The sequence below is a fragment of the Rissa tridactyla genome, chromosome 2, assembly GCF_028500815.1.
Source record: "Rissa tridactyla isolate bRisTri1 chromosome 2, bRisTri1.patW.cur.20221130, whole genome shotgun sequence".
Classification (NCBI taxonomy): Eukaryota; Metazoa; Chordata; class Aves; order Charadriiformes; family Laridae; genus Rissa; species Rissa tridactyla.
This window is the reverse complement of record NC_071467.1, coordinates 47,942,047-47,958,241: the sequence shown is the minus strand read 5'-3', so window position 1 is coordinate 47,958,241 and position 16,195 is coordinate 47,942,047. Positions and strand designations below refer to the sequence as shown.

General features: G+C 44.0%; 1 protein-coding gene across 6 annotated transcripts in view; it reads right to left on the bottom strand.

The window, feature by feature from the left end:
• Positions 1 to 7,252: 7,252 nt before the first annotated feature.
• GAREM1 (GRB2 associated regulator of MAPK1 subtype 1) overlaps positions 7,253 to 16,195 on the bottom strand; it is a 105,683-nt gene continuing 96,740 nt past the window's right edge. For all 6 annotated transcript variants that reach the window (XM_054193562.1, XM_054193566.1, XM_054193563.1 and 3 more), the window contains 2 exons: positions 15,925 to 16,091; positions 7,253 to 12,246 (listed from right to left, as the gene is read on the bottom strand). In XM_054193562.1, the coding sequence (XP_054049537.1) occupies positions 11,334 to 12,246; positions 15,925 to 16,091 (1,080 nt within the window). In that variant the 3' untranslated portion in view covers positions 7,253 to 11,333. The remainder of the gene's footprint in view (positions 12,247 to 15,924; positions 16,092 to 16,195) is intronic.

The following is a 16,195-nucleotide window of genomic DNA, read 5'->3' as shown; positions in this document are numbered from 1 at the left end:
GCATTTATGAACTTGGCTTATTGCAAAATGCAGAGCAATACGCAGTGGCTCTTATGGAGGATGGCTCTCTGGGAAGAATTTTTCTGATGTATAACACAGGCGTAAGTGGCTCAATAACACCTTGGGTCAAATTTTGCTGATGAATGTTGTCTTAGTTCCTTGGCTGAAATCCCCTCTGGCTTCTAAAAATCGTATTATTTCATTTCAGGATGAATTTTGTCTGAGAAATAAATGCAGAAGCCCATGCAGTAAGGTTGGTTTCACACAGAACTTGAGAAATGCTAAGGTTTAGGGTCCAAGGCAACATTTACTTTGTTCCTTGGTATTTGGGCATGTTTCCTTTAGATCCCCATGAATGAGCAGGTGCAAACTGCATCCCTTGAGAATTGGGAGGGCTTTTTTTTTTTTTAACCCAGTCAGAAAGAAGCATCCCCTAATTCAAGGTGCTCCACAGGTTATTGCATGAATCTCAAGCTCCGTAAGTACCAACAGAAAGTTGTAACACCTTGGAAAAGCATGCAAGAACAAAAATACCAGCAGCAGAGTCACAGATGGTTTACAAACACAACGGGCTGATATTGTTTTAGTGGTGGCTCAGGAGGCTTTAAATTCATCTGTTCCTAAAATCTTCATTTTTGCCTCGTGCTTCTGAATAAAACCCAACATAAGTTTCAGGTAAAATTTTGCATTTTAGCATGAAACTTTGAAATTCATTAGTGAAGACAGTGACTTTTAAATACAAAATACTACTACTGTCCCTGAAAGCTCCTAAGATGTAAATCCCTGGAGACGGGGAAAGCAGTCCCAAGAAATGTCCCGGTGTGTCCTGTTCCCATTCCTTTGCCATGCTCTTTGCTTGGGGCTGCTGTGAGGGAGGCGATACCGAGCTGCAACCTCAGGCTGAGCCACTGCGGCTCAGCTTACGCTGGCTCTTCGTCTCTATGTTGGTCCTTTGTGTTTGGAGATGAAAGGCACAGTGTGTCAGAGAGGCCTCTCCTCTGTCTTTTAGAAACTGCCTTCTCATCTCTGGTTTTCCACAGTTCAAAAGTAAGACTTTGAAAAAGATTTCAAAGCTGCATCTTGTATATGGAAATTCATGGCTCCAGGCAGGTTCATGGTCAGCTCTGAGATTTCAACTTTAAGAGTAAGAACCTGCAGCCTAAATATAACTCCTTTTACTTGTGCTTTGCCCTTCTCTGTTTTTTCTGTTTAAAGCCATCAGTAGGAATAAGATGGCACCAATTTTCATGAATAATCTATATAGTTTTGCTTTAGGTAGGTATTTTGATTTTCTTGTAAAAACACTGGGTTAAGGAAATATGAACACAAGCCATTTGGATAAGCTACAAAAATCAAATTCCAGCTGCTAGTTATCAAATATCAGTCACATTATATATGCTTAGGAAGCAACTAAACAGTAGCTGAAGGTATCTCAGAAATACTCAGGAATGTATTCCTCCACAGGAAGCTGAGGAAGTAACCAACCCGCTTTCAGGCCAGTAGGAGCAGAAATATTGTGCCATACACTGGGCTTGGTGACGGGTTCATTTTACACATGAAGACCCTAGGGAAGAAGAATGAAAGAAACTCTGTCAACTGAAAGCTTTGTGGTCCTTAAAACAGTTCCCTGCGCTCAACAGCTGTGGGTTATTTTGTAAACGTTAGTTACGTGCTTTTATAAGGGGATATCACCCTACAGCAAGTTAGTCTGCAATGGAAGCTCAGAGGTTAAAGCTCTCAGCACAAGAGGGATGCAGCCGGCAGGAGCAGGGCAGGAAAAGGATGGGCTGCTTTGCCTGGACATACTAGCAGGGCTCCGTGTGGGACCAGAGGCAGAGACAGCCACCCACCCGCTGCAACCGTCCCGTCACCCGTGACAAGAGGCACCCAGTCAGTCTCTGCAGGCCAAAAGGTAGCAGAGGAGGGTGACAAAATGAAACGATATGCTGTTTCGGGTTTGTAGGTCAAGCTGGGAAAGCTGGATTTGTTCTGTTTGTCGCTTCTTTAATTAGTGGGCTTTTTATCCTTGGCCTGCTGCGCTCCCGCTGGAGGCTCAGTTGCCAAGTCCTAGTTTTTAGCATTGCACAAGAAAAAAAAGCCAAAGTTAACGTCGGAGACCCTGTGAAATGACACTTCCTTGTTTCAATAAACCAGCTGCAGCAGAGAAGACTCAAAAAAAAAAAAGAAGAAACAATATGTGCCCTTACTTTTTTTTTTTTTGAAGTCAGGAAGGAAGGGTTATTGGAAAGCTTACTAGATAGGTGAGAGAGAAGTGTTTAACTACCACTGCCTTTCATTACAGGAAGCAGAAGACAAAAACTTTCGAGAAATTAATAGTAAGGCAAGAGTAACACGGCAAGAGTCTGTGGTTACACAGACCTATGTGGGACAGATGTAGACAGAGGGCCATTCCCATCTCTACTGCAGTTTCACTGATTTGTTAGTAAAAGGAGAAATTTCAGGGCCATGAAAATGGTCAGAGGGCTGGAACACCTCTCCCTTGAAGAAAGGCTGAGAGAGTTAGGGTTGTAAGGCCTGGAGAACAGAAGGCTGTGGACCTTATAGCGTCCTTTCAATATATAAAGGGGGCTCATAAGGAAGATGGAGAGAGCCTTTTTACCAAGGCATGTAGTGACAGGACAAGAGACAATGGTTTTAAACTTAAGAGGGTAGATTTAGATTGGATATAAAGATGACATTTTTTATGATGAGGTTGGGGGGACACAGCTACAGGTTGCCCAGAGGAGTTGTGGATGCCCCGTCATTGGAAATGTTCAAGGCCAGGTTGGATGGGGCTTTGAGCAGCCTGGTCTAGTGGGAGGTGTCCCTGCCCATGGCAGATCTAGTTGGAACTAGATGATCTTTAATGGTCCCTTCCAACCCAAACCATTCTATGGTTCTTTTTGAAGGATAAAAATACACATTGTCTTCAGGAGGAAACTGGTGGACTGCTTACAGGATGGCCTGTGCTTCATTATTCAGGAGCAAAGGCTATCTGGAACTAGCATTTAGGATAGTTTCTAGCTGTCATACATTTCTCCCACTTCCAGAGCTGCAGTTAAATAAATAAGATTAGCCAAGATACATGCAGTTCTTCAGGGCTCTGCCAGTTCTGAACAGCGTCGACCCATTAGAGCTTCCTCCTGCTTTCTGTTTGCACTAATCCACCGGAAACCCAGCCCTGGAGACCTGCTTCACTGACCCCCATATTCATTAAGAATAATTGTTGATACTGTATAATGGAATAGCAGCAGCGCAATTAAAGCAGCTCCTTCTTGTGGCAGAGCTTTTATGGGATTGGCAGAGAGTCCTAATGAGATCCATGAGCCCATCTATCACCCTCTGCAGCCCCTCCAGCTGGTTTCATCTGTCGGCGGCCGTGTGCCAGTCTGACGCTGTGTGGCACGTACAAGTACTACAGCAGCCACCGCCACACAAAGCAAGAGGACACATCCCTCTGCTTCATTGCCAGGTCCTTAGACTTGGCACCTCAAATATGCTGTCTCCTTTCTCCCTGTTTTCTTTCTTTTCATTCTTCTCCCTCCTACCCCAGACTCCCTGTGAGGAATGGTTTTCATTTAATCCAAGCGTGTTTGGCACCACATTCCTTTTGTCCCGCCCAGGAGTCAAGGGCATTTTGAGGTCTCATTGAGCAATAAAGAAAGAATTGGGTCATATTTCTATGCTCACATTGTGGCGGCCTGGTTATCCATCTTGAGCTTCCCACCTTTGGAATTTGATGGTGAGAACAGGGAGAAGACACCTTCTTCTCAAAGCCGCTCTTCGTGTCAGCTTTTCATTGTGCCGAATGAAAATGAATAGCGATGCTTTTATCCTGGGAAAGGAGAAACACTGGATCCAGGCAACTGAATAAAAATATAAATACCATCAACTTTCAACAAAAGTTGATCTTCACTGAGCATGATAACCACAGGCAAGAGAAGAAAAAAAATAATCTATGTACAGAATACAATTAATCTTGAGTTTTTGCATAACCCCCAGAGCTGCCATTCCAACAGCTGCCCATAGAGGCAGAGGCAGTGGTTAGCAACGGGTGCCAAGGGAACCCTTAAAAATCTTGCTGCCATGGGAGCAAGGCTGCTATGGAGATGGTCCAGCAGCATCGAGGGCCTGGGCAAAATCACTGAGGGCAGCTGCCCAAGCAGCCCAGATTTTCTGTTCATTCTTCAGTGGCAAATCCCACCATCTGCTCGTGACGTGAAACAAAGGGAGAACAGGAGAACTTCGCCCAGGTTTGCAGCTTTTGGTCACCCTGTGCACAGGAGAAAGTGGTTGCACAGGACATGTGCATCTGATGACATAAAGCATGTTTATATCTGGGCAACAGAGCATGGTGCAGAGTGCCCCGAGCAGTGATGACCTGAGCTAGCACAGTCTACTGCAACTAAGGACTTCAGTGATTAGTCACTGGCAACATGAGACAGGACGTCAGGCTCTCTCAATATCCTGAATCCTATAGCAACTCGACTCAAGGACAGGAGCCCCAGCGAGAGCGAGAACAGGGTACATACACACCTAACAGATCTAGGGGAGGTCTAATTAGCAAATTTATGATACGAAGAGGAGCAGCATGTCCACAAGTGTTAAGCTTGCACTTCCCAAAGAGAGCTGTGTTTTCAGGTCCCTCCCCTGCCTGCATTCCTTATTCACATTTACAGGTAGCCATGGTGATTAGAGTCAGACAGGAGATTTATGTCAGGCTTGATGACTACTATAACACACACACGTAAACAGAAAACACCTGTCTTAGAAGAGCTCTTCCCTGATAGGGGGATGGCCACATTTTGGCTTGGGCTATAGCCCTTCCCTTCCCCTTCCTGCACTGAATGCTTTCCTGTAGACCCTTTTGCCTAACCTGGAACCAACTGACCAGAGCATTCAGAAAATTAATTATTTTCCTTTCCCCTCCTTGGAGAGCGGAGCAGAGATGTGCCCTAGACAGCCCTGCTCATGGCGGAAGAGATTTTTCTTAACTTGTGAAAGCAACTCTGCTTCTCTCTGTTCCCCAACCCACACGATGCACATCCTGCCTCCAGACACGCTTCTCCCCTCTCCCAGATGTGAGGGCTGGAGGCAAGTAAACCCCATCTGTCTCAAATCCAATGGCAACCATTGTTGCAGATTCTGCCCTGCTTTATTTCTCATAAACATACCAGTCCCTCCATAAAACCCTCCACAACTTTCTTTTGGCCTAGTACGAGCGAAAGAAGGTTCAGCCCAAGGGGAATTTGGCACAACAGCACCTTACCTGCATGACGTGTGGGTGGTTGTAGAGCTGACATTTCCCCCTGTTGCCAATATTGGAGGGAACGTGAGCAGACAATCCAGAGCACAACGTTGTTTTGTCTCTTATTTTCTCCCCACCCAATAAATGCTTCAGCGACATTTTGCAAAGCAGAAATACTTGCGCGTGGTCTTTGCACTTGAAAGCATATCCAAATTATAATTGACTGCATTTCTCTAAAACAAAGATAATCGGCTGAGGGCCTGGGAAAATAGTGTTTTAGGTGAATATCTGCTGGAGACAGGAAAGCTATCTGGCAACAAATTCTGTGGGGAACACACAGCTCGATGCTCTTGCTGAAGGGGACCACGTGAAATTACAAGACAGGGAAAAGTAATGTGTCTTGAGAGGTTAAATGCAAAAGTCTGATCACTCCTCTCGATTAAACCAATCTTACTTTGTAAATTCACTATTTGAGAAGTGCTTATTTCCAAATTATACCGAGATGAGCAAGAGGATAAGTCAGTGAAATTACTGAACAAAAACCATTTTATATAATACAAGCAACCCAACCAATTCCGTACAACAAATTCTGTACACGTTTGAAATATCATGAAAATAGCGTCTTTAATATACAGTTTATATACTTACAATACGCGGTTTAAATTTGTTCATATACATTACAGGGATATTTATTTGCACCTGGTTTAAATAATAATCTGCCTTCAGCCTTTTACACAAAAGCCCAAAACAGCACAGAATTCCACAAAACCCATGCTTCGTTTTATAACGGAAATGTACTTTTTTGACCTACCCAAAGTGAACCTAAAGAGCTAAGAACTAACAGAGATTTTGAATATAATTCAGAAGATTGTCCAAGTCAAGAGAATCACTCTGCAGATTTGCACGCTGAAAATTTGGTTATTACGCACAGAAATGGTAAAGTCTGAACAACTCCTGGACTATTAGGAGTTTAAGACGTAACAAATGAAGAGTCATTTATTGCTAGGTCTCAACAAGGGGCCTGCGTTTCCCTACTGCCCTGCCACCCCTAATACCATGAAGAAAATGGACAATCCCTCACTTGTATTAGGATTTCATTCGTACCTTCTAGCTCATACACGGGAAAGCTGCAATTTCACAGCATCAAAAAGAGGAGCCAGGAGAGCTGGGCGAAGCCCTTGTCCTTTCACACAGGGCTGGTGTTTGGCTTTTAGGTAGCGTGGTGTACCCCCCGCCTGGCCCGCAGGCAGGCACCCCCCCGGGCAGCACGCAAGGAACTGGTGCCAGCACACTTTATGTAGCGGGGACACAATCAAGGAGTTGACTCAAGAAGAAAAGATAGGGGAAAACACTTCAAGTATTTACAGACAGATTTGAAACGTGGTGTTTTTTTGCGACAAACATCGCTATTCACGCTGTTTCTCTTGAAGCTGTTGTTGTGGAATAAAGTCAATTAAAGTGGCAAGTAAAATTGTTGTATTGGAAAAAACTGTGCAATTTGCAGTTACTTCAACCCTTGCTTCTAGCTGCAAAGAACACTTCAAAATACATTTTCCTTCCAATTTTGGATGGACCAAATGTTTTCTGTCTCTAAATTTCTAGCCGTAGGCAATTTTTACAAAACGGCAAGAATAAGAACGCAAATATGCACTTGATTTCAATACAGCTTTGGTTAGCCAGCCAGGCAGCAACACAAAGAGTCTTAATCCTAGGCACAACGAGCATTTAAAGGAAACCAGCATTTCCCCTCAAGTTTCCTCCCCATTCCTCCCCTGGTCGATTCCGTGTCCACCTCCAGAAAAGCCCCCATGTCAGAATCCAGCTTTCGCCGCTGAAGGCAGCATCAGTCCTTGCGCTGCCATGCAACTGTTGCATAGAAAGGATGTGTTTCTTGGTGCAGGACAAAGAGACGGCTCCATACAGAATGACACACCAGATTTTTTTGCTACCAAAACCCCCAGACAAACAAAACCCCCAAGGATGACACACAACTTCAGACATCGATCACTAAATAAGCACCAGAGGCCTTACATTTATTTAATCTGAGGAAAGAAGTCCAAGGTTAGGGTTGGGCTATTTTAGCAGAGTGCCGTGAAAAAGTAGAAGACTCTAGGTCCACTCTGGCATGACACGTGTTGTCTGAACTCAATAGCTACATCTCTGTTAGCAGATAAAATGGGCCAGAGCCTTCTCTCAGGCCCCAAGGACAAACAACAGAGCTCGTATCAACATGGGTGAACTCCACTTCTCTTCAAAACCAGGCTGCTTTCCCCGTTGCTAACCTCCGAGCCGTGCTTGGGAGCTGCCTGGGATCACTCATTGCACAGGCCGGTTGGGTTGCACCAAATCAGGCAAGACCTCATGTCAGCTTCTCAGCAGCAAGGGACTCCCACAAGAGAGTGCCCGGCGCTGCTCGGTTTGCTAGGGCGGTTTGCAAGTCCTATCAAACCCTGAGTGTTGTCTCCTCCTATTCACATCAGCTGGTAAAAAGTTCATATCACAGGGATATTCCCCAGAGTTTTCAGATACTTCCTAATCACAGTGGGAACATTAAAGTTACCCTCCATCTCAAAGTACAATAAGCAATGCAGCATTTTGTAACATTTAACAGATTAAAGTCGCCAGGTTTTACACCCCATCCTTCTAAAGGGACTGTGTGGTTCTCTGCTAAGGCCTGAAGGACTTAGCTCCTGCCCCATTTCAAAGGTGCCAACATCCATTTATTGCCAGGGACTTTCCATGAGATCGACACATTCACATTGGTCTGCCTTGTTCAGCCTTCCTTCTACAGCGCTGAGGATGGTCCTGACCCCCTGAACACCATGGCAACAAAGCTCAAGAGGAAAGCAAATAAATTAGATCCCATGGGCATCAGTGTTGCCATAGCCTGGCTACCTACACAGCGGTGGAGAGGCCGAGCCACCATACTCAGATGGGGGCTGACCTCTTCTCCCTGGTGACAAGTGATAGGACGAGAGGAAATGGGTTCAAGTTACGTCAGGGGAGGTTTAGATTAGATATTAGGAAACATTTTTTCACTGAAAGGGTTATTAAACATTGGAATAGGCTGCCCAGGGAGGTGGTGGATTCACCATCCCTGGAGGTGTTTAAAAAAAGGGTAGATGGGGCACTTAGGGACATGGTTTAGAAGTGGCTTTTGTCAGGGTAGGTTAAAGGTTGGACTCGATGATCTTAAAGGTCCCTTCCAACCTCAGCAATTCTATGATTCTATGATTCTATGATTCTATGATTCTACTCCGTCTCCTGATTTCACCAGAGCAGATGCTTCAGTTCAGCTTGGACATCACAGCAGGTGGCTTGACGCCGCAGTCATCTAATTCACACAACACAAAGGTTAGGAACACCTAAATTGCAAAAAATGGCTTGGAAAATTAAGATGATGAGCTGCTAAGGGCAAAAGAAAAGTGAAATGCTAACATATTATGCATAAAAATGAGTAAGCAGTGCCAAGCCAGAGCAAGACAACTGGAAGGACATCAATAGCAAGTTTGCAATTAGAGGCTTTAGCTGTACTTTTGCACACAGGATCTGCTTCTGAAATCATTGCACATTTCTGGGCCTTTCAACAGGCCAGTTTTATTTTGGTCTATGCATACGCCATCTTAATGCAGCACGCTCATGAATGCAAATTTGCAAATTCCACCAGGGTGATGGCCAGAAAAAACATTCCAAGCAGGTAAACAGAGATAACAGAACAGGTATCCATCCGCAGTCAAACAACGTTATTTTCTTGAGGATGTTAATATCCTAGGGGCATCCGAAATATTTAATGTTAATATTACAAGACTGCCTTTTTTTTTTTTTTTTGAGAGAGAGAGCTATTTTACTTATTTTACCTGGAATTTTTTACTTACTTTACCTGGAATTAACAAGCCAAGTAAAACAAACAGAAGTACCTGACATTTAAAATTTGGCCCTTTCAAATCTGAATGCTCATTGGACATAGTGAGGGATAAATGCAGTTGACTTCAACTTGCACATGCCTACCAACAAGCATACACATCTGAACAGTACTTGGATTTGATTTAGTCTTACTTGCAGCTAAAATATGTTAGGACGCTAATTAAAATGCACCCGGAGAAAGCTATTGATCTGTTGCTAAAAGTCAATACATTAAGAAAAAGAGTAGGATTATGAACTCTTGGGGTTTTTCTATTGGGATGTTTTTTGGCTCACTGCTTTCTAGTACCCACGTCAATTGGGCTTTGCTCTCTGGTTGGGAACCGGTGGTTTGAATTATTGCAAGACAAATGATGCATCTTGACTTCCGCATGGAGACATGACATGAAATTTGCCCGGGCAACAGGAAACTCCATTTGCAGGAAATTCTTTTTAATGAGTCAATATGGTTGAGAGAACAGGCAACAGCAGCCTCTCATTTTGTCCCTCCTCTGTATTTCCTCTTGATGCTCCCACTACGTGCTCTACAATGGAAAAAGTGAGATTTTTTGTACTTCAAAAAGGTAAGAAAAGCAGGTGATGGTGTCACCCTGTCCAGGGCTCTGCTCAGCAGCGGATGAAGGTGAAGCTGCTCCAGCATCCCTGGCTCTGACCACCTGAGGATCCTGGGCACGCACGGTTGCTGAGGATGGACACCACGGACTGTTTCCTGAATCCCTGCAATCAGTACTACAAAAGCAGAGGATCCTGGGGTTATTTAGACATAATTCAGAGAGCTCTACCAAGCACAAGACATCAGCTAACGGACTAACAAAAGTTAATCCTATTTCTAGCCTTCGAAACAGTTAAATTTGAAAGGTCTCCAGGGGCAGCCTAATGTCCCCTTCCCATTTCTGTGCTCCCTTTTGACTGCTGCCTCCATGTGACATCTATTGCAGTGAGTTTTTGCAGCTGGGCAACTGAATTAGCACATCTTACGATGCTACGGTTCCTCCCACTTTGACACACGCATCCTCCTGCATCCACTGCAAACAGGACAGGTGAACTCAAACATCACAAGCACTTCCCAAGGCATGGCCCAAACCCTCACTTGGCCCCTTCTTACCAGCATGTAAGGCGCTGTTTCTGCTCCCACCTCGCTAATGCTTTATTTCAAAGGCATCCTACAGGAGTACTATCACCTTCCCACACAGATCCGACCGCAGGAATAGGATAGCACATCAAGCGCATTTTCAGAGGATGGTAACAGCAGCAGAGGAAATAGGAGGGGTTGCCTTTCGCCAGAGCAAGGCCATTGCAGGGGCTGCGCTAGCAGGATCTGCCGAGAGAAGAGTCTGTGTGCTGAACTGCTTTTCCCATGAGAAAGCTGCACGACCAGAAGTCATGCTACTTGCTCCAGCCATCCGACTACAAAAGCAACTTTTGAAATCTACAGGTCATAAACTTTTAATTGGCCAGGGCAGAGTGGCTCAGTAGGAAAATCCCCCTTCTCCCTCCCCTCTGGGCAATGAGCTGAGCAAGACTCTTGTTTTGAAAACATTTAACTCTTTTTGCCCAAAGTCGCACGGAAAGTGTATCCACATTACAGGTAGTCAGGAAGATACTGTTAGTAAAAATAGGCTGCAAGAGTAGTGTATTAGTGGCACTTCACAGCAACTCTTAACATTTTCAGATGTAGTGTCAAAATGATGTTTTTGTATATCTGAACGTGCTTCTTGTTAACAGAAACGGAAGAAAGTCACAGCATGTTGCCAAATATTATTTGAACAGAAATAATCCCGTAAGAAATACATTTTTTTTTTGCAGTTAACACAAAACTGTAAACTGGATTGGTGTGTGTCTTTCAGCATCAAATTGTTCAGTAATAAATACAACTAAGTCTTAACAGACTACGAAGTAAAAGTTCCCTTAGTGTCCAGTTTTTAGCAGCTGTTGAACGTTCAGGGATGCACAAGGCACACCTCTGCAGATTCTCTACCTTTATTATTGACAAACCAAACCAAAAAAAAATATCCATCCACCACTCGAAAACGTTTATCTGCATAGTAAGAATTTTTCTACTACTATTTACAAGAAGGGCTTTTAGTGCAAAAAACAGGAAGTGATGTATTAGCTGAAGTGCATCGAGCACATCGCGTACAGTTTCTCTAATAACTAGTCGGCATCACATCTTGGGCCGCCAGCCATTAATGAACTGTAGTATTTTCTTAACCTGCAATTTGCTTAGCTTAAAGTCTTCTGACAGGATTTCTTCCGTAAGCTGAACCAGTAAATTGCCATCAATCTTCTCTGTAACAAAAAATGATATGACGTCTTCTGACAGACCAATAAACCTCAGCGATTTAGACACTTCCTCTATGGAGAGTCCAGAAAGGTCCGTAGGTGGCTGCCAGGGAGAGCCATCCCCACAAGATCTTGGTGCTAACTGGAGATGGAGGGGAGATGAGAAGGGATAAGACACAGAGAATGTATCCTGTATGCCCTTTTTAACGAGATACTGATCTTCCAAGAGGTCTGGAGAACCAGTTTTCAACTCCTCCTCGGCACCATCTATTTTCAGTGGCAAGGGACACATGTCTGTAACTGTTTTCTCTTCACTTGACTTCGGTGCCCGAGGAGGTAAGGCAGGACACGAATGGCTCTGCTTTGTGTTGCTGACTCCCAGAGTTTTCTCATCAGTGCAGTCTAGAGAGTAACTTGCCGACTTTGGACAGTTAGAGATGGTGTTCGTGAACTCTGCTGGGGTCAGCGGGGAGTACCCCGCCGGGAGCTCACACCCATCGAAGTCAAAAGTCAAAGGTGCTGGACAGTTTCTCTTTGGCGTACCTGGAGTCTTCTGTCTGGGGTAACTGTAGCTCTTGCTTGGATCGAGCAGGAAATCACTTCTATTCTGGCCTTCAGCAGTCCCCGAAAAATGGTTTGGCCAAGATAACCTCGAAGGCAGGGCTTCAGTTGAGGGGCTTCCCAAAGGCATCGTGCTCTCGGGCTCTTTGGACTCGGATTTCATCATGTTACAAGGGTAGCAGGAAACAGGTGTGCTCTCAGTTGGGTTGGTGTTGTCGCTCTCTGTGACATTGCTTAAGGAACAAAGCAGAAAGGATGTTGTTAGTACAAAAAAATGTGGCATTTGAATAAATTAATAAATCATCTGACAGAGTCAGAGGGTGGCTGTCACAAGGAAAGAATCTTCTTTCCTCTGGCAGAACTTTTCAGATTTGAATTAACAACACGTCTGAATAATGCATTGACAGTTCTTTTACTCCTTCTACGAGCCTGACAAGATGCTGATATACCCAAAGGCCTCACGTCTTGGTTTTTCAAGCTTGTAAAAAAGTAGATGTCTCAATTCAATTCTGTATCATCTCCTGAACACTCAGTTTTTCCACTGGCAAATTCCTGAGGGACGCCACCATGGAAAAGGAACAGCCTCACATTCACTAGAAGATGTTCTAATCCTGTATTTTATATTTATATACCGCAGATGTGTCATGGCATGCAAAAGCTCGTAACAGGAGCAGGTCATCATTGCACCAGACCCAAGCTTGACTGACGTAAGAGATGACCTAAAGCTCTTTTGGAGCCAACGTTTTCATTTGTTACGGCACTTGCACGTGCACACAATCCTTCCCCACCAGTCACCGGTGCAAAAACTGCACCAGTGCACAGTATAATAACACAGAATAAGTTAATGCTTACTGCCAAAGGAAGAGTTTTACCTGGAAGTGTAAGCAGACCTAGCTGCGTGTGCTGAAGTATCAGGTTTTAAGCTTACCCCGCAGTAACTTAGTTTTTCGTCCATATCCTTCAAAAGCTATGATGAGAAACGCTTGCTTTTCAAAGGCACGTAAAGAAAGTCACCCTGACCTACTTCCAGGTGGTAAACTAAGCTCAGCCTGTCTGAGGGAACTGATGGTTTATATCCAGGTGTTCCTGAGAGGCAGAGACGCCAACAAAAGCATGTAATCTGTTATCAAAAGCAAATGCTTGCTGCTTTTACGCCACTTTCTTTTAGAAAGTCTGAAGGACTGGGAATTACAGAATCTGGAATTCTGGCCAATTAAGCCAGAACACTGGAAAAACAATTAGCAGATTTACAAAATCCTCATCTAACAAAACAGAGGGAAACCAACAGTTGAAATAATTGTTTTAATTACTCACCTCCCTCTTCTGGAAACTAACTAACTCAAGAAAGAAACTAGGTAGTCATTTTGTGACAGCTCAGTGAGAACCGCTTGAGGAGGGCAGCAGCTTTCAAAAAACCAGCATAGTTCTGAATGGATTGACACAAAAAATAGACCCCTGTGTGCTTACAGTAAGTCAGAGAGGCAGCCAACCTGGACTTGCCCAGCTCAAACACAAAGAGCAGATGCGTAAAAGCAGCTCTAATCTATATGACTGAAAGTGAGTTATAAAACTAATTTTATAAGTTAGAAAACAGCCCTAAGAGATGCAGTTTCCCCTCTCTGTCTAACCATCCCTCGCTCTCCACTCCATGCCCTCCAAACTTTTATTTTTTACTGTTTACGTCACAAATACAAGTCTGCAAGTTAAAGCAGCTGGATGTTTACAATAGCAGTTTACAAGGCTGAAAGCGTTGGGGTTGTTCAGCCTGAAGAAGACAAGGCTCCGGGAAGACCTCACAGCAGCCTTCCAGCACCTAAAGGGGGCCTACAAGAAAGCTGGGGAGGGACTTTTTACAAGGGCATGTAGTGATAGGACGAGGGGTAATGGCTTCAAATTGGAAAAGGGTAGACTTAGATTAGATATAAGGAAGAAATTTTTCACTATGAGGGTGGTGAGGCACAGGAACAGGCTGTCCAGGGAAGTTGTGGATGTCCCATCCCTGGAAGTGTTCAAGGCCAGGCTGGATGGGGCTTTGAGCAAACCTGGTCTAGTGGGAGGTGTCCCTGCCCATGGCACAGGGGTTGGAACTAGACAATCTTTAAGGTCCCTTCCAATCTAAACCATTCTATGATTATTTTTTTTCCCTCCTCAACAAGAATACACCGTCATGCGGTCATTTCTGGCTGTTTAAAGGCCAACTGCTGTGACATACACAGTGCAAAGCATTTTTCACAAATCTAGCCATTGGGCTGTTCAATTCAGAGAAGACAGTCAGTGAGGTGTCGTAAGCAATACAGAGGAATTAAAGGGATTGATCGTATTTCTGTTCTCTAATTCAATATCAGAAATGGGAACATTTAATGATTTAAAAGATTAACGGAATTACTGGAAACTGATAAAGTAACATTTTCAAAGTGCTTCCTCATTCATCCTCCACCAAAATTAACTCACTGGGACTCAGTGCCAAAGGATGCAAGAGAAACCTCAAATACAGCTGAAGTCAGACATCAGACATTTTTATAGGCAGATAAGGACAAATCATATTGGTTTTGTTTGGGTTTAAAATATTGGCTGCAACCCTTTACAATCCAGAAAATAAGATCATTGATAAAAATGGGAAGACATGAAAAGCAACCTCACTAGCAACCTGGTTACTCCACACATTGCCATTTTTTTAGCAGCATCCTCTGCAGCACTCAGTCAATTCTACCAAGATGGAGATATCTGGTCTGGACTCAAGCTGGAGATGAATTTCATGCAAATATTGTGAAGTTCAGGGCAAATAATACCACCTGTATTCCTGAGAAACTTCACTTCTCATTGTTTTCCTGGTTTCTTGGGAGGCAGATGTATTCTTAGCTACAAAGAGAGAAAGCAGCATTTGGTGGGCCTCAAATGCTGGGAGGTCTGGTGCCTCCTGTGGAGTAGACCTTGACAGAACTACCCAACAGGCTTTCATAAAAACAAACGAGCAGCCTTGATCTAGAGTGATCATTGCCAGATACACAACACTAAGCTGCAAATGTGCAGTATGGCTTAGAAAGGCAATTCCAGCATAAGTTATTATACCAATGGCATCTAGGCTGAAATGATTTCAGTGGCATTTCAGATCAATTTGTAATATCCAGACAGGTAGTATCTTGTCATTGAATAGATACCAAAAATAATGGCAACAAGACAATAAAGTCAAAAAGAAGGTGAGACTTCAAAAGCTATACACTTTCTAAAGCCAAAGGAAGAACACCGCATTGCTACGAAAAGGTTTGCAGCCACATAATCCAAAATCTACTTTTGACTAACCTGAGTGGATTTTCCAGTTTGTGGGCTAGGTTTGTGCTGAAGTGGGTTTGATCTGGAAGCTGTCTGGCCCCCTTCCGCTACACCTCACTTTGCACTCAGTGGTGTCTGCTGGCCTCTCTGTTCTCCATCACACCCACCCCGTTGGTTCCCATATAGATGGCACAACACATTTCTGGATTACTACACCCCTTTTGTGCCCCCACTTATCAGAGCTGGTTGCACTGCATGCATGTAGCACTGAAATCCCACTCGAAAACTAGCTTTGAGATGTTCTGGTTTGAAGATTCAAGTCTTGCAAAAATTATACAGAACTGTACAGGATTTTCCATTTAGACAGCCTGTGCCACTTTACAGTGAGATTACCTATAGCAATATGTGCAGGTATTTAATGTAAAATGCTACATCCTATCTAGTAAAACATAGTTTCTGCTGGAGCTTTGCTTCCCCTTGATTCTTTAAAAGTAACTTGACAGATTAGCCCATTTCACAAAAAGTCAGCAACTCCGACACAGTACCACGCCTCTATACACAAGCACCTTCAAAAAGAATATTGTTAAATTTAACTTTCTCAAAAAGTGCTAGCACAGGGCTCTGACAGCTCGAACACGTACATGTTGTGGAGTCCCGAAGAGTAGTAGGACAGAGTAGGGCTAGGAGAGCGGGTCTGCTGTCGTGCCGGTTTGACTGTACGAGGAGGGATGGACGGACTGGTGGAGGATGGCTTTGAACTCCGTGGTGGGACGGGGGGAGCATTCAGGAGCCTGCATTCCTCTTTTACCTGTACAAAAAGAAGCACATGTAAGTAAGCAGCGAGAAAATCTGGGCAACAGCACTCTTAGCCAGATGAAACACATCTGGTTCTGCCTTATTCTGTGAAAGGAA